Below are 23,954 nucleotides of genomic sequence, written 5' to 3' on the forward strand. Positions count from 1 at the left end.
GGCGGGCCCGCTTGGCATTAGCGTCGGCGTCGTTCCGGCGCTAGGCCGGCGTCTCTCCGCGGGCCACGGTTAGAGTGGCCAAGGGCTCGCGGAGGGCCGCCAGCCACGCGGCGTCGGCTAGACCTCAGAGCGTCCGAGTCGTTGTGTCGTGACAGCAACTCTGGTGGCTGTTTCCGCGACAGCAGGTGCGGCCGCTTCAGCCCCAGGCGGGCTCGGCGGCTGCCTGGCGAGTTTCTGCTCGCGCCCAGCCCTTTCCTTCCTGAACTCGGCGCCAAGCAGCGACGCTGAGCCGACCGCCGGAGCAGCAGGCAATGGCGGCCTCGACGGCCTCGCACCGGCCCATCAAGGGGATCCTGAAGAACAAGAGCTCTACGACTTCCTCTGTGGTGTCCTCGGCCGAACAGCCCGGCAAGAGTGTCGACGAAGAGCTGAGGTGAGAGCCGAGAGGGGCGGCCGCTCGCCCACCGGGTCAGCCTGGGAAGCCCCACCTTTCCCCCGTGCCGTTGCAGACCCCCAGCCGGACCAACCCCAGATCCCGAACCCGAGCGCGGCCGGCGGGCGGGGCGGTTGCGTAGTTGCGGCCCCTGCGCGGCTCAGGTCTCCCTCCGCCGGCCAGGCTTAGGGGTGGAGTGATTATAAAGAAGGCAGGAGCTATGACGTTTATTGTGTGTTTGTGTGTGTGTATTTAACATATATACATATATAATAATTTTAAAACATACATCAGGATCTTTACGCTTTTGGAGATTGGGAATATTAAAGAATCAAATTGAAGTTGTAAAGCTTCACCTGTTAAGCTTACTTCACTTCGTATCCTAGTGTCTAAAATTCAATAATTAAAGTGTATTTTCCTGGATTGGAAATCCTTTAAGATGCAGTCGTAGACTAATAAGAGACTTCTCCGAAAAAGAGATTTCTCCATTTTTCTAATTGCCCTTCTTCCACGGTCATTCCTTTTTAGGTGAACATTATCGAAAGAAAAGCATCGTGCCCCATTGACTCCCTTGGGTCCTGGTTTGTCATTATCTCTGCATTAAAAGAAACAGACATTTCCCCAGTCTGATCTATGTTTAATGGAAAACTACTTATTGCTAATTATTTTTTAATCTGCGACAAGAATTTGAGCGCCTTCTACTCTTTGTTCCTCTTGAAAGATATATTTAAGCTCAGAACAGTTCAGAAAGTACCAAGTTAAAATGATGCCATGATAATTTAGTTGCTTTTGCATACTCGCAAATACATATGTGAAAAGATGTTGGCCTATAGTATTGTATGTGATAGTAAATAATTGGTAACACCCCAAGGTCCATTAAGAAGGACTAGTGAAATATTAATTATAGTACATTAGTATAATGGGAAAATAGACCAGCCTTTTAGAAGAATGAAATGGATGTTGATGGCTCAGAGAAAGATACCCAAGGTGCAGTCCTCAATAGAAAAAAAAAAAAGGTGGAAAACTGGTAATATATAGTGTAAAAACACTAGGTTAGAAGTCATAGAGGGGCTAGCATACAAGGACTCTTAACATACTGGAAATAAGGCTTAAGAAAAGTTGTTGTAATCTGTGAAGTCATAAAGCTAAAATTAGTATGTTCCCGAAAACTTTGAATATTGGAACTAGGGCACACCTGTTTAAAAAAATGATTTTAGACCTATAAAAGGAACTACAGTTTGGTGATGGTGAATTTATGGGGATTTGTGTTGTCTTGAGGAAAACATGAAGTAAGATCATAGCTTAGAATCATGGCCTTTGGGGGTTAAAGACCTTAATTTGTCTAGCAACTCTCCTACTCCTGGATGTTTGACCCTTATATTCTCCAGCATGCAGTTTTCCAACCTCTCTTTGGGGTAAGCTGCTTCAGATTGGGGGTTGTAATGGGATTAAAAAAAAAACAGAATCTTACCAGACATAGCTGTAACAGGAGGACTAAGATAGTCTAAAATCCAAACTATGGAAGGCTCTTATATGACTTCAGGGTATTCGGTGGCAGCACTGTGGTTCTCAGTGGCATTTTAGTTATTTAGTTATTCTCCAGCGTGAGCTGCTTTCTGTTTGGCTACCAAGTAGCTACTTACATTTCTTCTGTCTTTCCCTACTTCTGTTTATTCTCAACCTTAGTCTGCTGTAATTTCTGGTGGCCCCACTCTGTGTATTGGCGTCTTGATTAGGGTTTACCTTCCAAGTCCTGCCTGGAAAGCCACTATACTAGACTGATTTACTTACCCAGGGCTGCTCCTTCTCTAGGAGCTGCTAACAGGGCATATTCATTTAAGAGTGGCCTTTTGCAGGGCGGTTGACTTTGACTTGTCTAAATTAGAAGGTTATAGTCCTATCTTCAAAGGGAGCTGCCAAGCCCTAATTGATTGAGGTTTATGATGTTTGGTTCTAAGTAGTAAAAGGGATGGGTTATTTCATGGTAAGTGTTGTATGACTATAAAAGAAATAAAGTAATTCTTTTGATAGTACAATGTACATTGTTATTTATGTCCCAGTTCATACAACCAATATTAGTGACTTTATGAGACTCTCTTTGAATGCAAACAATGAAAGTATAGTTGAACATATTTGAAACAAGCTTTTTGTAATGTTTAACTTTAATGACAACCAGTATTTTTCCTTTTGTTTATAAAGGACTGAAATAAATAGCTCTTTCAATTACAATGCACTTAAACTTCAGAAACTAAAAAAATATAATGTTATGGTCTAGCTTTAAATGTTGGAACCAGAGTTTAAGGCAAAATAATCTCATGTTAATTAATGTGAAAATGACCAGGGATTTAAGTCAATTTTCAGTGTTCTGAGTAGTTACGTTCTGTAAAGTCACCACAGTGTTGGATTAGTTCATGCTGAACTGTTACTCCTAGAAGAAATATAAAAATAGGTTACTGTAAGCTGGTGCTCACAGCATTTTCATCACCTTTTAAAAATTTGTTTAAAGACTCCTAATTTAATATATATTGATTCATTAACATTGAACACATGGCCAACAGCACTCTAACTCATACCTGAATGAAGAAGTTTTTCTAACACATACTTTCTCCGTAAAGCACTTAACAGCTTTCTTGGGCTTAGGAGCACTAGATAGCAGTTAAGCACTATCCTTGGGAGCCATTTTGAACAGCCAGTTCACCAAAAAAAGCAAAAAACATGGCACTAAATAGACTGTAAAAAGACACATTTACAGTAAGAGAGCTGAAACAAGGTTTAATCTTAGCTAGGAACATGTGCATGTTCAGGCTACTCAGATTTTTCCCACTCTCTGCATGTGTGAGAGAGAGAAAGCTGCTTAAGTATCGATTTTGAAGTTACAGGTAAATTTTAGCAAGTAGGCAGATTTCCAAATACAAAATCCACATGAATAACCATACCTTTTATTGGTGCCTTTATCATGTGAAATACAGCGGTGGTTTCCCTTTTCTGCACAAACCACTCCCCCACCCCATCAATTGTAAGAGGGTATAACTTAACAGAACGTTTTATGTAACACAAAGAGATGTTACTAAGGGGTTTTTAAGTCATAATTGAGATGTGCTATTCCAGTGGTCTCTAAACTTTTTGATTGTGCATCATTTATTAGGAAAAAATGAAATATGTTTCAAATATGTTTGTTTACAATTAGATAATATCTCAAGTTTCAGAGTATACTTAAAGTGAGGTTTATATACTGCCATATATTTCAGATAGTCTTCAGGACTCAATACAGTCCTTGTCAAACCATCTTTTTTTTAATATCACAGTGCTGTTATTTTCTTATTCTTTATACTTTGCATTAGTACTGTTATCTTCAATGAGTAGTTATTTCAGGTACCCCTTTCTGAGGGTTAGTTCAATTAAAACTGGATGGAAAAAAAAAATAAATAAAACTGGATGGAATCTGTAAATCCACATAAAATTAGGCATAGATAATCTCAGTACACTGTAGCACACTGCTAGAACACCACTGTCATCGCCATTATTGTGGAATTTTCATTCTTTCTGGATACTTTGAATATCGTAAACAACCTGTGAATGTCAGACGTAACAGAGTGAGTAAGTACATGTACTTCATGAAAACAAGACATCATTGATTTTAAGATGTACTATGATTTTATGTCACAGCAAGAAAAAAAATGCTGCCAATTACAAGATGTCATCCATTTTAAGATATATTTTGTTGTCAGAAATATTAAAGTGAGAAAAATGTGCATTTGGGATTGTTGAAAATATAATGTTAAGTGTTACTAAATTCTGTCTTATTAGAAGTGTTTAAGGTTACTGATTATTAATGGGGCCAGATTGCCTGGGTTCAGATCCTGTTTACTACTTACTAGGTCTGTAACTTAAACAGTGAGTTATTCATTATAGTCCTGCCTAGTTTAATTATTAAATGAGTTACTAAATGTAAAATGTTTAACACAGTACTTCAAATGTTGGTCTTATTCTATAGAAACCTAATTTTCCATACTTAAGGGATTGTGTACACAGCATGCTTTGCATTCACTGTGTTCAATTCAGATTCTGTAGTAGTCTTAGGTAATGTAGGCAAATTCTGCTTGGAAAGATTGTGCTTAATTTCCTTTAACATAATTTTATGTAATCATACTTCAACTTTCTCGTTTTCTGCCTATAAAGGAATATCGAATATGGTCAAAGGCTCACTGAAGTTTTCAAAAAATGACCTTTTATTTACTAATTGCTTTTATTGTTAAGTCTTTAATTGTTCAGCCTTAAAGTATTGTACTTTGTCAACCTACAGAAGTTGAATCTTCATTTAAGAACCATTTTTTGAAATGTGGGCTTAAAAGTTAACACATTGAAGCAAAATCCTGCTTCCAAACTCGGATAAAAATTAGAAACTCACAAGCAACAAGAAATATGTCGGTCTTGGAGATAGCATCATGTGAGTTATCAAAGTGAAAGTGACAAGTGGTGACTTTTTCTGGTGCAGACTTAGGCTGCAGGGAAACCAATCAAGAGGGAGCAACTGAAAGCAGCAGGTTTTCAGTGTAAGTGATTGTGCCCCTACTTTTTCTAAGTGGCATTAATGGCCCAGTGCAGGTCATAGGAATGGTTGTGGTAGTATTGGGATTAAACTCAAATTCACTCCCTGGGTTTTGTTGCTCAACTGATGTTAATTCTACCAAAATTTAAGAGATGCTAATTCTGGTATTCTGGTATTCTTTGTCACGGTTTCTCTGACTTCATTACTTTCCTCCTAAGAATTTCTAACGTTCTTTGGAGTCTATTGTTTTATGCCCTTATTTAAATTCATGGTTTTGCAAGATACTATTTCTCTGGATCTTGACAGTGTAAGGATTTCCTTTTCTCTTAGTATTGTGTTGAAGAAGTAGACTAAAGCTTTGGATATATAAAACTTTAATTCTGTTTATAGTAGAAAGTAAATGGCAAGCAAGGTACAAAAAATTTGGGTTATATGACCTAACAAGGTGGTTCTTTATAATATGGTTTATAAATTATATATACCTTTGAGTTATATATAATGTGTTTAAACCGTCTCATAAATTTGAGTGTGTTCTTTACATTTATGTAGCTATAAATAACTCAAAATTAATGAGAATGTTTCCAGCAAATAGGCAAAGGATGCAAACAGTTCACACAAGGAAAGTAAAATAAGCATTTTTTCCATTATTTATTAGATAATGAGCAGAGAAACAGACATAAAGCAGTGTTTAAATATCAATTTATACCTGCTCAGGTGGGCAAAATACCCAGATGCCCAATCCTGGCAAAGTTTTGGTAATTATTTGGGGACATTACAAACAGTGCTCTCTTAAAAAAGAAAAAAAGGCTATGTGGCAACATAGAGTGATCTACAGAGCTCTTCAATTTAACCCAGATATGCTTTTCCTAGCAAATTACCCTAAAAATATCACTGAATAGAATATGCACAAACATTTCCACTTTAAGTAGGAAGACATTGGATTCACTCTAAACATTTAACATTAGGAGAATAGTTTATTATATAATATTATGCATGTAATACTAAAAAGGTAAAGACTAGAAAATATAAGCAGCTTATTATGATAAAATACATATACTGATGTAGGAGCTATTTTTATGTATACTGTATGTATTGTTCTGTCTATATATTTTTGTATGCTGTGATAGCTTGGGTATTTTTTCTTATGTTATATGGAGTGGAAAGAATATACAGAAATCAAAATTGTTAGTGGGTTAAGGTGCTAAGGTTATGCATATTAAATTTTATCCTTAATTTTAGGAAAATATTTCTTATATCCTACAATTCTTTTGTTCTATCATTTATCTTACAGAACAGATTTACAGCATTTGAGGGATACCTTTTTAACTGCAAAGGACCATATGCATTCTTCTAATGATAAAATTGTTTTTAATTAAATATTGCTAGCATTATTTATTTTTACTTTGCAATTAGGACACACTTAACAAAGTCATTTTGTATATGTTTATTTTTAAAATATTTTATTGTAATGTAGTATAGATACATCTGTCTCTGTTTCATTGACTACACTAAAGCCTTTGACTGTGTGGATCATGACAAAGTGGAAAACTCTTAGAGAGATGGGAATACCAGACCATCTCACCTGTCTCCTGAGAAACCTGCAGGTCAAGAAGCAACAGTTAGAACCCTGTATGGAACAACTGATTAGTTCAAGATTGAGAAAGGAGTACAACAGGGGTGTCTGCTGTAACCTATACACTTGAGCACTTGATGAGAAATGCTGGGCTGGATGAGTTACAACGTGGAATCAAGATAGGTGAGAGACACATCAACAAGCTCAGATACGTGAATGATACCACACTAATTGCAGAAAGTGAAGAGGAACTAAACAGCCTCTTGGTGAGGGTGAAGGAGGAGAGTGAAAGAGCCAGCTTAAGACTAAATATTAAAAAAACTAAGATCATGGCACCCAGCCCCATTACTGCATGGCAAATAGAAGGGGAAAAGGTGGAAGTAGTGACAGGTTTCCTCTTCTTGGGCTCCAAAATCACTGCAGATGGTGACTGCAGCCATGGAATCAGAAGACGATTGCTTCTTGGCAAGAAAGTGATGACAAACCTAGACAGTGTTGAAAAGCAGATGGTTGTACAATAATATGAATGTACTTAATGCCACAGAACTATACACTTAAATATGGTTAAAATGGTGAATTTTGTGTTATGTATATTTTACCACAATAAAAATATGAAGGAAAAAAGTGCTTAGTCTTAAATGGGGACACTGTGGGCACTTTAGCGTAGAAAGCAAAAGAAAGTCAAGTCAGGCTCACCTGCCATGAGTGGGCCCATGTAATTTTTAAGATGACTTAGAATATGAAGAAAAGAATATGATGCTAAAATTTTAAGTGTGTTTCTTCAAGGGCATTTCAAGATCAGGTATTGGAAGATTTAGGAAAATTGAAAATATCTACAGTAAAATGTCATCACTTTGGAACAAATATGGAAAGAATGATTTGAATCTGTGTAAAATCCACATTCTTTTTAAAGTAGTTTTATTTTCAAGTATATAATCAAGTCATAAATTGTATGTGTAACAATGTTGTTGACTCGCAGAGAGGTTATTTTTGTCCTTTTTAATGAATAGATAAGGATTTACTTTTAAGTAATTAAGGCATTTAATTATTGATCACCTTAGTAGTTGTGCAAGTATTTTGTTGGATGGATACTAATGGATATTCATAAAACACTTAGAAAGCATTTCTAGTTTTCATAAGTAGATTTATCTCAGGTGATCTGAATATACCATTTCTCAGCAAATAAAAAAAAGAATAAAAAGATAAAAAATAAAATTTTAGAAAACTGAACTATAAGTTTATGTACAATCTAAATCTTCATTAATAGTATCTGAATTTAGAGAGACTTTCTCTGTAGTTTTGTGTTCTGATTCTTTTGATTGTTATCGTGTTGGTGGTGGTTTAGTTGTTAAATCATATCTGACTCTTGCAACCCCACGGACTGTAGCCTGCCAGGTTCCTCTGTCCATGGGATTTTCCAGGCAAGAATATTGGAGTGGATTGCCGTTTCCTTCTCCATTGATTGTTATGGATACTGCTAAAAAAAATTAGGCCAAGAAAAATATTCCTGTTGTGTTTTTTTCACCAAACTGTTAAAAATGTATGATGGATCCATATCCTTAACTGTTGATATCAAGCAATGTATAAATTCCATTTTTTGCTGTTCTATAGGCTAGATGAAGATTAAACATGTCATAATAGTTTTTTGAATGCCCAGTGAAGAATCTGAGTATTCCTGTGTATCCACAGTTTCTGCATCCTGAGATTCAACCAACCATGGATCAAAAATAATTTAGAAAAAAAAATTTCCAGAAAATTTCAAAAACCAAAACTTGAATTTACCGTGTGCCAGCAGCTGTTTATTTGCATAGTTTTCATATTGTATTTATGACTATATTTATTAGGTACTATAAGTAATTTAGTAATGATATAATGTATATGGGAGGGTATACAAGATTACCTGCAAATACTCCACCATGTTATAGAAGAGATTTGAGCATCCTTCGGTTTTGGTATCTGTGTGGGTCCTGGAACCAATACCCCACAGAACAACTGTGATGTGTTTTTAATATGTGGGCACTAAGTATTCTATAAAATATTTACTTGCGTTTTATTGTAGTTACTTACAGCTTTTACCCAAGTTAGTTTCTATTCCAAGAAAGTAGATATAAAAATAGAAGTTAGCAGTCAAGTAGAAATTGAAATGTGAGATTTGGGTTTTTTTTGTCTTTTACAACATTAAGGAAAATTTAAAAATTTTTATTTTAGTAAAAAGTCCCAGAAGTGGGATGAAATGAACATCCTAGCGACCTATCATCCAGCAGACAAAGACTACGGTTTAATGAAGATAGACGAGCCTAGCACTCCTTACCACAGGTAGTGTTTGTGCACAGCATTCCTTTTCTCAGTTGGTTTTTTTTTATATTTGTTACTGGAACACTAATTAATAACCCACCTGCCTATTTTTGTGTAATAGTATAAATAACATGGAACTTTATGAAATCCATTTTTTACGTTACAGTTATAGTATTAGATGTATATTTATTGCACCTCAGTCATCCTTAGCTGCTAATGATATGCTAAGATTAGTGACTTCTGCCTTCCTTAAAGTAATCTATTTGTAAAAAGGAAGACGAGAGTTAGGCTTGTTTGCGTCTTCTTAAGTAGATAGTAGCTTATTCATTCTCTTTGCAGAAAAGGGATAATTTCACAGATGGTTAACTCTTTTTTAACCCATGCAAAAAGAAGTGGACATTACCTGCTATCTCATGTCCTTATTTTTTAACTAAATGATATTGTAGTTCATGTAATTGCATTGGAATTGTTAGAGTCTTCCAGAATTTTTTTTAATGAATTTTAAAATGATAGTGTGTGGCTGTAGTAAGTATGAAGACTAATGCACCAGTAAACATAATGGGTTTCTAAACAAGTTAGAAAATACCTAATTCAGATCATGCCTAGATTGTATAGAAAAAAGATTTTCAGGACTGAAATATTTATGTTTGTCACTGAAGTGAGACGACAGAAATCCAGAAGTTACTATTAAAACAGACTTAAGAGGGACTTCCCTGGAGGTCCAGTGGCTAAGACTCTGCACTCCTAATGCAGGGGTCCCAGGTTTGATCCCTAGTCAGGCAACTAGATCTCACATGCCACAACTAAGACCTGGTGCGGCCAAATAAATAACTAAATAGATAAATTTTTTTTTAATAAGAGTTAAATTGTTTTAAATCAATGGATGAAACTTTGGAAGATAAATTGAAATAACTTGATGATAGCAAAAACAGTAAAAACAAGAATAAACATGAAGATTGTGACAAAGGGAGGACATAGTGAAATAGGAGTACAGATACTGAAACAATAAATCTTGAGGGAAGAAATAGACATATCATTTATGAAAGTGATCCTCCTCATTTGCTCCTAATTACAGATGTATACTTTAAAACATATCTTAAGAGTTTCATTGTACCAGAATCCAAAGTTGATGCTTTCTTCCTTTTCAGTGAAGGTAGGGATGTCTATCCCTTATCTGTGTTGCTTGGAGATGCATATCCTAAAAAAATTAAGATCAAACACGTTCCAAAAAAAAATCAGCTTGTAGCCATTATTTTAAAACTGTTTAAATAATAAAGATAACCATTTTTTTGCTATTAAGTGGAGTGCGAATTTTTCATTAGAAAGTAGATTGGGAAAGCTAAATAACTTTTTAACTTACTAGGTCTTAGGATCTAATTTTGTTATTTTACTTAACCTGTATCTGCATAGATCATTTGTGTCTTATCTTCAGTGAAAAGAAAAGTGTTAGTTGCTCAGTCATGTCCGACTCTTTACAACACGTGAACTGTAGCCCACCAGGCTCCTTTGTCCCTGGAATTCTCCAGGCAAGAATACTGAAGTGGGTAGCCATTTCTTTCTCCAGGGGATCTTCCTAACCCAGGGACTGAACCTGGGTCTCCATTGCAGGCAGATTCTTTACTGTCTGAGCCACCAGGGAAGCCAGGTTGGTGTACAGAACATATTCTGAAACCAGATGGGATTTCGTTTGCATTAATTGTTCCCTCCTACTGTATAGAATAATTGAAGTGTTGGTTTCTTTTTTTTCCAGATGATTTGAGTTTTCAATATTTATTTTCATGATTGCAGTAGTTTCGTTTTTTTTTTTTTTTAATTACTTGTAGGCTTTTCTTGATTGGTGCTATACTTTTAAGTATTTGCATTGAATAGAAACAATTTAAAATTATACTTCAAAGATGACAACAGAGCCATAAATATATTGATACTATGGTCAGTAGAATTATGTTCTCTACCTTGTTTTCCTGCTTGAAAAATTATAGTTCAGGTATTAATTTATAACGTGTTTGTCATCTTAGTATGGTAGCTGATGATGAAGATGCATTGAGTGATTCAGAAACCACTGAAGCCCTGACCCCAGATATCTTAGCTCGGAAGTAAGTATTGATAACTATAAAGCATTTTCCACAACTATAAAGCTGTGTTTAATTTTGCAGAGTTAAAGACATTTTACTTTACTTGTACAGGTGTAAATAAAAAGCATGTGCTAAATGAAGTAAGTTTATCTGGATTGTTCATAGCAACCTGTATAGTCTTATTTCTAGGTTAAAATCAAAGTGTGTAGATGAGTACCAGAAGCTGGTACACAGATTCCCTGTTGTTGATTTCTTGCATAGAAGTTCTTTGTTTTGTGGTTTTTTTTAATATCCTGCCACCTGGGCATTAAAGATACAAGTGAGACAGGTGAAAATAAGTTGAATTCCTAAAAAAGTTCTATTTCTTTGCTGTTCATAGATTTGTCTCCACTCTTCTTCTTTACTGTCTTCTATACCCATTACCGTTCTCTGGCTCCCCACCCCCCCCCCCCAATCAGGTTGTGGCTAGCATACTAATGTTCTTTAGATGTTTTTATGAGGCTCAAAAGTTGAATAAGACACTCAACTAATATAAGGCAGTCATAATGTTGGTTTCTTTGTAAATTATTATTATATAGATTAACTGCTGCTGCTGCTGAAAGCTTGGAACCAAAGTATCGAGTTCGTGAACAAGAAAGCAGTGGAGATGAGGATAGTGAACTCTCACCTGAAGAACGAGGTAGTTCATTTCTTTAACTCAGATTCTACTCATGTAGGTTTATTGTATATCAGCTTTGTCCCCCCTCATTTCAAGAAAATATTGGCATCTCTGAAGTGATTACAAGTGTTCCTTTCTTTGTACTAAGCATCTATACTAGGTAGATGCTCTGCTGCTGCTGCTAAGTCGCTTCAGTCGTGTCCGACTCTGTGCGACCCCATAGATGGCAGCCCACCAGGCTCCCCTGTCCCTGGGATTCTCCAGGCAAGAGTACTGGAGTGGGTTCCCATTGACTTCTCTGAGGTAGATGCTGATGCTCAGTGAATGTTTATTAAGTTAATGCATTTAGAATCATTGAGTGTTTGTATAATCTTAAAGTGGGTCACAGTAAGAGCTAATTGCTTATAGTTTTTTCTGTATTAAGACTGGTTAAAAAAAAAAAAAGACAGTGGTTAAGTTTATCAGATGAATCAGAATTGGAGTAAAGATTTTTTATTAGGTCCCATTCAACAAAAAGAACAGTAGTGTCATAAGAAAGGAGATAAAAATAGTCCTGTCAACAATGATGTAAAAGGCTTTTTTAGTCCATACGGTGCATACACAGTTAGCATTTCTACCTATTCATGTTCCTGTTTTTAAAAGTGTTAGTGCTTATCTGTGGAGGTAAGGAAAGAAGAAAGATGTTTCACTTTGTTGCTCCTTGTAATTTTGAAGCATGTGAACATATCACCTCAAGAATTAAAAATTGCATATATAATTTGTTTTCAATTATTCTTAAAGGGAAAACCAAGCCTATGTATAGGGTGAAAGGATGCATGAAAGAAAAAAACCCTTTAGAAAGAGATTATTAATTGAAGCCTTGAAATGTGGAAACTATCTGTATTGTAAAGAAGTTTAGAAACTCTAGAATTAAGATTGCAAATATTTGCTAGTTAGCTGTCAGGATCTTTTGTCGTGCAGCTACAAAGGTAAAATTAGCTATTCCCTCCTATCATGTTTAGAATGTAGTTTATTGAACTAAACAATCTGAGCCAAAAAAATTAAAAACAAACAGCAACAGTCTGAGCCTAATTGCTATACAAGAGAGAAATTTTATATACAGCATAATCTCAGGTTGTATTATATTATGATACTATATCTTCTGCCCTTGGTGACTTCCTGTTTTCTGAAAATATACCCCATGAGGCCCTTGAAAAGAGTTTTCAGATAGAAATTGTTCCTTGAGCTTGTTAATTCCTTATTCTCTGAAAACATCATCTATTGAGAACCAAATTTTTTTTATTACTTCTATCACCAGTTTTCATTAAGGAATTTTCCCCTCAAATTGTAGTTCCACGAGTTAACCAGCAGGGGGAACCATTTTACTAGTTACAGTTTTCACAAGTTTTTCAAGTTCCCAGGAGTAGAATTACTGATACATATGTTTTTAATGCTTTTAAACAAATTACGTGTCTGAACACCCTTGTTCATTGAAAACAGTCTTAGAGGATTTTATCTTGTAACTAGTTGCATAACAATTAAAATATTGGCTATGGAATCAGACAAATCAAAGTTTATACTCCAGATATGTCACTTACCTAATTTGCTTAATTTCTCTGATCCTCAGAAATGATCCTCATTTCTAAATTGGAGGCTTTAAAATATTTAGATTCATTAAATGAAATAAAGAATTTAAAGTGCTTAGCACTGATTCTGACATATTGTTAGTACACAGGAAATACTTTTAATAACTTAAAATAATTGGTATATTCTGCATTATATTTTGGAAACCAATAAAGGAAAGTATAAAAAGATAATTTACTTGTCAGGTTCAGTGGATAGTTGATTAGCATTATAGGCATGCCTGAAACCTTAAAATTTTTGTTTTGTACTCTCTTGTATTATGTTGCTCTGCCATACAAAGATTATAAGTAAAATTAATATTCAAAGAAGGTTGAGACCACTTGTGTTAGCAGCTTTCTATAGAATGAATACATAAATCATACAAATTTTGAGTATTCCAAAAGGAAAACTATATCTCTAACAAGCAAAACCCCAGTTTAGTATCTCTTAGAATTATGCATAGTTGACCCTTGAACAACATGGGTTTGAACTGCGCAGGTCCAATTATACTAATACAGCACTAGACAATCTGGTTGAATGCACAGATGCAAAACTGCAGATATGAAGGGACAGCTGTAAGGTTAAATGTGGATTTCAACTGTGCGGAGAGTAGGTGCTCCTAACCCCCACAGTTTTCAAGGGTTACCTGTATATTACATCATAAAAAGCAATGAAAATACAAAGGGGGAAATCAGAAACCTTTGACCAAGCTAGGGGATTAAGTTATAACTCAATAACCTTTTAAAATTATGCAGTGAATCTGCTATGTATGTGGCAGAATTTCACTGTATCTTCATATACTTTATTGTCTGAACTCTGGGTCATTTTAAGAGTGAAAGGGTTACTATTATAGTTCCATTAGACAATAGGCATAAACTGAGCTTCCTGGGATGTGGCCATTCTAATTATATAGTGAGAAAACAACATACGCAACAAAATATGATTCAACTTTATAAAAAATACATTTTTTTAAAAAAGTCAGATTATAAAATGTTAGTGATTGTTTCATGAAATGGATATGTTTTAAGATTGTACTATTTAAAAGAAATTTTTTTTTTCCAAGTTACATTAAAGAGAATGTGTGTTGTTTTGTACTGAGAAAAAGCCTTACCTTTTTAGTAAATATATCTGGTATTGGAGGCAGTTAGAACTAATTTTTGTTGTTTTTTAGTATTGGCTTTTACATCATCTGAAAGTCATCACTAAAAATTTAGTCATAAGGATTTGGTCTTTTATTAATTTTTTTTTTTAAATTTTACTTCTAAAATACGATACTCTCAGAGAGTAAAATCAGAAAAGTAACTTAGAAAAGAAGAAAGATGCCTGGCAAGATCTTGGTAATTTGAAACAAATATTTTTGGGATGATGATACAGATGTTGATCTCAGAACTTTCCTCTCACAACCCAAATAGAGGCTGGAAAGTATTTGATCAGTAGTGACATGAACTGTAAATACCTATTTTTAAGACATAAGTGTAGATGATTAAAAACTTGGAGTGACTTGCCTGATGGTTCAGTGGTTAATACTCCATGCTTCCACTGTGGGAGTTGAAGGTTTGAGAGAGGGAATTAGAGGACATTTAGAAAGTACTTTGAATAGCGTTATTTTGAGAGATTTCTCTTATGCTTTTTTGGCATTAAAATATATTTATGAATATGGTAATAAACCTATGGTGAGTGAATTTTAATGCTCTTTGCAAAATGAACAGTGGCAATTTTATGTCAATCCCTTTTTGTTTTTTAATTTACAGGTCTAAGAAATTCTAAAATATTTCTTGATAAACAGTAGATCTTTAAAGTGCTATCTATTGATAAAATATGGTTGGTCATGTTGATTTACAGCTATTTTTATGTTTCTGTGATGACTTCATGGATAATAAGCATTTTTAAATTTTTTTCATTGTAAGAATAGAAAATTTGAGAATACTAAAATCACCCCATTATTCCTTGATCCAGAATTAATGACTGTTAATTGCCGAGTCTTATTTTGTATGTGTGTGTATGCACATGTGCATGCATGCAGGCTTTGTACATAGTATGTATATGGTATTATAGTTTTCCTTTATCCCGTTCAACTCTGCCTGGAGAATTTTCCTGTATCTTTACATTTCCTTACAAATGTAACTACTGATAGCTCTTAGTCTCCCATTAAGATGGACATGAACCATCTAAGGCAGAGGTTGGTAAACTTTTTCTGTAAAGAGGCAGGCAGTAAGTATTTCAGATTTTGAGGGCCATATGGTCTCTAGTGCAGCTGCTCAACTGTGCTACTGAGTACAAAAGTATGTTTAAGCATTACAAAAACAAATGAGTGTGACTGTGTTCCAGTAATGTCCGTACTGTGTGACTGTGTTCCAGTAATGTCCGTACTTTACTTACCAAATAGACACAGGCTGTAGTTTGCCAGTCTTGGAGCTAAAGACTTCCTATGCCTACTTTTTTTTTTTAACTTGTAGAAAAAAAGCGACAGTTTGAAATGAAAAGGAAGCTTCACTACAATGAAGGACTGAACATTAAGTTAGCTAGACAATTAATCTCAAAAGACCTAAATGATGAGGAGGAGGATGAAGAAATGTCAGAGACTGCAGCTGGAGAAAGCATGAATATGGAAGAATCAAGTCAAGGTTAGATGTTTTGAAAATATCACTGAGACACTTGTGATCTTTTGTGCCTAAGTAATTTATTTTTGCTTGAAGAACCTCAGAAAATTTTGCTACAATTCACTTTTTATGCCAAAAGCTTAGAAAACTTCAACCCCTATGGGCCAGTTTGAAACTTATGTGTTTATACTCAAGTTGTCTTAAGAACATAGGTTGTGCTATATGTCTGTATTGTTTGGTCTACTGGCTTTAAGCAGTGATGTCTATCTTCATAGTAAGATATACTTTATTTTTAATGTTTCGGATCATATTTTATTTGTCGTAACAAAGTCAGTTAAAGTTTAAACTTTTTAAAGAAACAGGTTTTTAACATGGAAGATACGTTTTGACATCCCTTCAGGTGTAAAGTATGTCATATCCTTCCAGTATTGACTCTTGACTGTTGGGTTGACAAGTTGTTGGCCAGTTTTTTGTTTGTTTTGTTTTTACATCTCAAACAACCTGCCCCTGCAGCCTACCAACTCTTGATCAATCAAAGGAAATCTGTTTTATTTATTTTTAATAAACTTATTCTGGCATTCAACAAAGATGAATCTTTTGTACCATTAATGCAGATTTTGTGCCCACCTGCCTACTCTGTACTGCAGACTGGTACTTTTGAGTGAAGATGTAGCTTGCTTTTATGTGTTGTGCCTTAGATGGTTAAGTTTTAGGGAAGTAAATAGTTACTATATTATGGTGTTGGTGAGCATATATGAAATGTAAGTGATTTCTATGGAAGAACCCAATGGCTGTGTCTCATTATAACATCTAGATTACAGTATTTTTTGGTCCATGTTAATGCTTTTGCTTTTCAGTTTGTTTCCTTTCGATTAGCACTTCCTTTTGATTTTATTCACATATTCTGTTTAGCTTATGTTTAACGTGAACAAACTATCTGGAGTGATTATTGCTATATATCTCTCTTTTCTTTTTAAATTTATTATCTATTTTTAGGTGTCCTATCTGTGTATCTTGGTGATTTCTTTTGTTGTATTCAGCATAAATATTTCTTTGGTTATAACTTTTCATCAGTTTCTACTCCCAACTTTCAATATCCATTTTGTAGCAGCTCTAACAGAGCACTGGGAATACCCCTCCTTTGCTATTGGAAATTTGTGCTGGCACTTTTGTGCCAAAGGGATTTCTTTTTTAAGCCACACCTTTTGAAAAATAACCTTGGCCTTTGTCTGTGGTATATTTAGACTCTGAGGGAATATTTTGCCATTTTTATATCATAAATGCAAATCTTTTATAACTTTGAATATTTGAGTTGTAATAAACTCTTAGCTTTTCTTTTGTGACTTACTCAAAGAAGTGTTCAATGTGAGACCTGTTTGTCCTACCACTAAGTAGATATACCTATTCTGTTCTTTAGACTATTACAGGGTATACAGATTCTTTGCTATTCAGTCTGCATGAACGATGTCTTACTTGTTTTTTAGATTTTTTTCCTATTCGTTTATCATCTGTAGCAGTGGAAGGGAACTTTAGCTCAGGTGGTTCCAAGTTTGGCAGTAGTCAACAAACAAATTGATGTTGCTATTTTTTCTTATTATCATTACAGGATCTGCTACAAGTGACCAACTGCAAAACAAATCACAGAGTTCATAGAAGAGATTTTTTTCAACACAGTAATTGTCAAATACAAACTCTGTTACTATAATATACTGCTTCTTGTTCTCTACAATTCATGACTTAAGTACCAAAATACGTACCAGTTATTATATATTGCCAAGAATAAAATAACTTGAGACTAATTAGAATGAAAATGCCTAATTGATACATATATTCTTGTGCCTAGTACTTCACCAAAATACAGCATAATGTCATTCAAAACTACGTTACTTTTGTAAGAACACTGGTTAATTTGTATAAGATATATAGCTTTTTATGCTTTAGAAATTAATATCTTTTGGGGAGGGAGAGGGGATCTAATTTATTTTCTTCACTTCTAGTTGTGACAGATCTTATAAAAGGTTGGGTTTTTAAAAAATCAAAATCCAGTTAGAACAGCAGATCATATAGGCTGATAAATATATTCAGTCTGAAGAGTATTTTAACATGTGTCTTCAACTTGTCTGTTTAATTAAAAAGGATTATGTTATGAGTTACTGTTGCATTTTCTGGCATACTACCTTTAAAATTCCTGTTGAGTTTCTTTTATGTTTACAAGGAAAGGATCTCATCAAAATTAGTTTTTTTCCATAAATAAATTGTCAGGTTAAATTTGCACTAACGTCTGCTCTGACTTTTTTTGTACACTCCATGGGCAGACTTCAGATCAGTCTTTCAATAAATATAATTCTAATTTCAGCATTCTCTTTATATACCTGTGTTAAACTCCTGCCTTTGTCTCTTATTCCTTTCCACACATACACACAGAATCGTTTACCTTTACAAAGGATCATAAAGATTGTCATGACATTGGAAGCTTTTCCTTTTCTCACTTACTCTGTCATTTGCTGCAATAATGAAAATCTTTACTTTGACTATTAATGCCTATTCATTCTTCTAATACATGGAGAAAATGAATTGCATCAGTACTAGACAGGAAATACAATTCAGCTGCAGAATTTTCTACATGTCTCTGACTTCAGCTTGCTAATTAAAGTGCTATTATTAGTTTATTGTTTGACTTAATTAGACCTTAGAAAACAACTGAGGTTTTTTTGCATGATGAGAGAATTGTGTGTAACCAGTGATATGATGATAGTTCCTGAATGTATAAACAGAATTCTGAACACTTTTTAATTTAAAAGCTTAAAATAGTTCCTGCTTTAAGGGAATATGATAATGTATACTATGACAAATGTTCTTTATTCTTCTAACACAATAAGATTTGAACTTTTTCCCCCTAAAATGAAGTGCAGTTCCTGTGTATCTTAGCTTACATTTCTAGTCAATTATTTGTGTTTTAATTTTTTGTTAGTACTGAAAGAATCCATTATATGAACAGACTTTTTAAGTAATTTCTGTATATTGTATATTTGAATTGAGCAGCTTATCTTCCACTTGCAAGGTTATGGAAATATCAAATGTCAAAATAAGTAAAAAGTCGGAGAACTATATACTGTTAGAAGAATGTTTTTATTAGTTTGGATGTCTTCTTTTTTAATGGCATCTAATCAGTACTTCTGAACTGCACGTATAGTGTTCTAACTAAAACATATAAGCTAGTAGTACCACTGATTTAGGGATAAACTGAACAGTGTTTATCCCTGCTTTCTGAATTTAAAATATTGAGGTATTCTTACCTGTTTAAAGTTGTCTGGGGGTATTTAAGCTTATATATATATGTGTACATATGTTCATACACACAGATCTCTGTTTTTGGTTTTCTCATTTCAAGTTCTTAGGAAGTATTCATGTGCTCTTTATTTGTAGAAATAGCTGCTATACAGTGAAGAACAGGTAGGAACTTTAACAACTGATCCTTTTGGTGTTTTCTACAAATTATTTCTTGAAACTTCAATCACAGGCAAACTTGTATTTCTGGTTTCTGGAAATAGTTATCTCAGAGGAATAAGACATGGCAAATAGCATGCTCAGTAGAATTTTAGGTAATCAAATGTGACTGAGTAAAATTGTTATCATTGTCATGAGTTCCTAATTGACGTGGTATTGAACTATACAAAAAATGAACCTTTATGACTCAAGTTATATTTTCCTTTGGAGAAAGTTATCTGTCAGTGTTCAGTTGTAGCCAAAGTAGATTTTACTTTCAGTTTTTTAATCAGTATCTCTTATCTGCTTAACTCTTGATGTCATCTTTTCTGTGTATTCATTTTTCAGTCTGAAATTCAGCAGTGATGCTCTTTAAAAACTGAGACATAAAATGGTATAAATGGATTGTTAAAAATAACTCAAATTGAAGATTAAAGCAAAGTGCCATTTTTCCCTAGACTTTCATTTTGTTTACATTTTTTCCTCTTAACATTAGTACACTGAACATATTGTAATAAAATATGGTCATATGACAATTGCTTGTGTGTGGATTTTATTTTCTTGCTACCCAGGTCTCAAGTTCTATTACCAAGTGTTGTGGATACCAGAAGAGGGTCTTGGACTGCACTGTGATAATTTGTTTAGTTGCCCAGCGTTGTGCTTGGTGTCTTAAGGTATAATCCTCAAAACAACCATGCAGAACAGATATCTTACTAAGTGAGGAAAATATTCATGGCCAAATTCTTCGGTTTCCATGTTTCATACATGCCAAATGACAGGATGTAACTAAACTTCATACTTGCTATTCATGCCTTTTTAGGTGTAGAAATTCCCTCATTTTTGAAGTTGTACCTTATAAGTAAACTTCATTTGGATTATTGATACACATTGTGTGCTTTAGGAGTAACATTTTTCAAGTGTTTAGTTTGAGTTTTTATATTACTTTAATCTGAAGAAATTTGGAAGTTTTATTTGAGGTTTACTCACCATTTTGGAAAAATCTTAAAAGCACAATTATACTGTGGCAGGAGATGTGTAAATGCATGTGATTAGGTTGTGTTCCACAAGTTTGTTTCTAAACAGGATGCTTCAAACACAGAGCATGATTTTTTTTTCATAGACTCTGTGTTACAAAGGAAGTACCAAGCTAGCCTGTATAAACACATGCCTAAGCCAGCATTTCTCGGTGTGTGCCATGAAACTCTCAGTCCTACAACATGTTTCATGAAAAGAATTCTGTGAGCAAATATGCTTTGCACTTGCTGTAGACTTTATTCCCTTACCCCCCAGATTTATAATAATGCCCATCATCATATTAAAAGAGTCTGAGACATGCTGCTTAAGGAACCTGTTTAAAATTTGATTTAACTTAGTGTGTTTTTTTTTTTTTTAAGCTTACTGTTTTTCAAAAACTCTTCACAACCACACCAAATTCCTTTGTCCCTCAAGCAGCATCCCGGATAGGAGTAAAAAAATCAGCTGCTGCTGTTAAGTTGCTTATAGACGGCTGCCCACCAGGCTCCCCCGTCCCTGGGATTCTCCAGGCAGCAACACTGGAGTGGGTTGCCATTTCCTTCTCCAATGCATGAAAGTGAAAAGTGAAGTCGCTCAGTTGTGTCCAACTCTTAGCAACCCCATGGACTGCAGCCTACCAGGCTCCTCCGTCCATGGGATATTCCAGGCAAGAGTGCTGGAGTGGGGTGCCATTGCCTTCTCCCAAAGAAATCAGCTAGGGCCTCTTAATACATTAAAAGTGAACTTCTTAAAAGAGACCAGTGTATCATTAATGGAAGACATGATAGCAATAACTGCACATTATGGATTGTATATAATTTGCTAGGCGTAAGACTTAATTTTTAGTAAGTTGTGCAAGAAACTATATATGTCCAGGACTGATGAGGGTGTGGTTGATGTGTTTGGTTATAAGCTGTTACAGCTTAGTATTGATAGGACTGTTGCTCAAAGACTTGCTGCTTTAAGCAAATTTCCTAAATGCCTTGTCCTCCCCATCATGTCACATAACTGGTTGACAGGAGCACATCTGCTACTCACTGGAAAAATAAAAGCAAATAGCAAGTGTGTCTGGTCTGTGGCTCACACCCCTAAGCCTTGGTTAGCTGCCCTGGTGTTTAGGGGGAGAGGTGTTAGGGGCTTTTGGCTCCTACACTTCAAATTTGGGGTTGACTCATGTAGTTTTTTATTTGAGGAATTATTTGGGGGAGGTAATGCTGAGAAAGGAGGCAAGTGAGGGTGGATTTGGCAAGTGTTTAGTCATGATTTTATCTCAACTGCCCAACCTGAAATTTTTAGTAAGTCTGCCAAGTGAGTGTTTTGCATTTCAGTTCTATTACCAATGGAAATTATTGGGATTGGAAGAAGATTATACATTTTTTGTTCTTTGATTCCTTTGGATTGATGACTGTTGACTAGAAATAGAAGAGGATTGTACAGGCTGATCTTTGGTATCTTAACATCATTTGACCTCACTTTTTAGGCAAGGGATTATAAGCAACTTGGCTGTATGCCTTGATCTAATAAATGATTCAACCTGAAAAAGCATTAATGAGTAATAGACCCTACAACCATAGGAATGAGAAAGTTTATATACTTGTTCAGTTACACACCCTGGTATTGGCAGTATCTCTTACATAAGTTAAAAGATACTTTCATCTTCCTTTGTAAAAGAGATGCCCATGTGAAAAATACTCAAGCACTTTTATTGTAGGGCATCATGCCAAGCTAATTGGGAAGTATGGACATAAGATTTGCCCTGCCTTTAAATATATTAAAAGTTACACATATTTACGGAGCAGAGAGCACACTTTGGGGGAACAAGGAAGGAATAAGCTACACTCTTATCTAATTCTGAGGAGGCCTTTCTTGTAGAGAAGCTTAGGCTAATTATAATTAGCACAACCTTTTTATATGGCAGATTCTTATGCAACTTACTTGAAAGTAAAATTTCTTTAGTGACCTGTAACAAAACTGTTACTAAGCAAGATAGACACCACAGAAATCAACAATATTAAATGACTTTTTTTTTTTTAAGCAGAACTCAATCCAAAATGTTGAATTGCAGAAGTTGAAGCAGATTTATGAATTGTTGCAAATTAAGCTTCTGCTGCCATTTTATTTTTTCCTAAGTCTAATTGGGGGAAAGGAGGTGGGTTGGGAGGGTCTGGGTCGAGACCACAATTAACAGGAGCCCCACTGTAGTTTGAAACTATCAGGAAATGTGCTCTGGTCCAGTGCTGACTTTGAAAAGCAGTCCGTCCTTCCTCAAGTGGGAGCATCTTGAGTTGGTGGGTTTTTTTTTTTTCTTTGATAAATCACAATTAAATTTTTTTTTTCCCATTTATTTTTATTAGTTGGAGGCTAATTACTTTACAGCATTGCAGTGGTTTTTGTCATACATTGAATTAGCCATGGATTTACATGTATTCCCCATCCCGGTCCCCCCTCCCACCTCCCTCTCCACCCCATCCCTCTGGGTCCTCCCAGTGCACCAGGCCTGAGTACTTGTCTCATGCATCCAACCTGGGCTGGTGATCTGTTTCACCCTAGATATACATGTTTCGATGCTGTTCTCTTGAAACATCCCACCCCCGGGTTCTCCCATAGAGTCCACAAGTCTGTTCTATACATCTGAGTCATACCACTTCTAGGCATATACACCAAGGAAACCAGATCTGAAAGAGACACGTGCACCCCAATGTTCATCGCAGCACTGTTTATAATTGCCAGGACATGGAAGCAACCTAGATGCCCATCAGCAGATGAATGGATGAGGAAGCTGTGGTACATATACACCATGGAATATTACTCAGCCGTTAAAAAGAATTCATTTGAATCAGTTCTAATGAGATGGGTGAAACTGGAGCCCATTATACAGAGCGAAGTAAGCCAGAAAGATAAAGACCATTACAGTATACTAACACATATATATGGAATTTAGAAAGATGGTAACGATAACCCTATATGCAAAAAAAGAAAAAGAGACTCACAATTAAATTTTTAAAACCAGCTATGGGAGTGGTGGGGTAGTGGGAAGCTGGCCAGACTGCAAAATGAATTGGACCCAGATTAGTATACTTTAAGTTTCAAACACTGTTCCGAAGACCTAGACTAGAAACATCTGAAGTTTTACAATCTGAATGAGGACATACTGATAAACGTAAAGTTAAGGAGAAAGCTTTATTTTTGAGAAGATCATTAAATATGTATGAAGCACCATTACCCAGGCATTTGCTGGGTAATGTACATAAAAAAGTAAATAGAAGATGCTTAGAGAAAAAAGTATGCAATTACTGTGGCCAAGATCAAAAGATAACAACAGAGGGTTCAGATGTCTATTGCTTACAAATGATGTCTCACATATATCAAATATACATCTAAAACTGAGCTCTTTTATCTTTATTAATTTCTCTGTCCCCTGCACATTCTCCCCCAAATAACTTAGCACCCAATTATTTCTCAACTTTTGACTCCTTTCATTCTCTCAAATAGGCGAAACCATCCATTAGTATACCCTTTGACTCTACCTCTATTATATATGTAGACTTCCCTGGTGGTGCTAGTAGTAAAAACCCTGCCTCTGCCAATGCAGGAAGCTTAAGAGACTCGGGTTCGATTCCTGAGTGGGGAAGATACCTTGGAGGAGGGCATGGCAACCCACTCCAGTATTCT

The 23,954-nt window shown here is 35.3% G+C and overlaps 1 protein-coding gene across 1 annotated transcript; it reads left to right on the plus strand.

Annotated features, from left to right (window-relative positions):
* Positions 1–19,804, plus strand: PPP1R2 (protein phosphatase 1 regulatory inhibitor subunit 2). Its single transcript, XM_020877845.2, has 6 exons — positions 1–433; positions 8,764–8,871; positions 10,866–10,943; positions 11,501–11,601; positions 15,639–15,806; positions 17,389–19,804. Exons 1-6 carry the CDS (start codon positions 312–314, stop codon positions 17,433–17,435), a joined length of 624 nt encoding a protein of 207 aa, XP_020733504.1. The 5' UTR covers positions 1–311; the 3' UTR covers positions 17,436–19,804.
* The last annotated feature ends 4,150 nt before the right edge of the window (positions 19,805–23,954 follow it).

Source organism: Odocoileus virginianus, chromosome 4 (genome assembly GCF_023699985.2).
Source record: "Odocoileus virginianus isolate 20LAN1187 ecotype Illinois chromosome 4, Ovbor_1.2, whole genome shotgun sequence".
Lineage (NCBI taxonomy): Eukaryota > Metazoa > Chordata > Mammalia > Artiodactyla > Cervidae > Odocoileus > Odocoileus virginianus.

Excerpts from the sequence above, each read along its gene's own strand:
- PPP1R2 (XM_020877845.2), top strand. The coding sequence starts at position 312 with ATGGCGGCCTCGACGGCCTCGCACCGGCCCATCAAGGGGATCCTGAAG. Across the intron at positions 8,872-10,865 it reads CCTAGCACTCCTTACCACAG|TATGGTAGCTGATGATGAAG; the intron begins GTAGTGTTTGTG and ends TTGTCATCTTAG. Across the intron at positions 15,807-17,388 it reads TATGGAAGAATCAAGTCAAG|GATCTGCTACAAGTGACCAA; the intron begins GTTAGATGTTTT and ends TTATCATTACAG.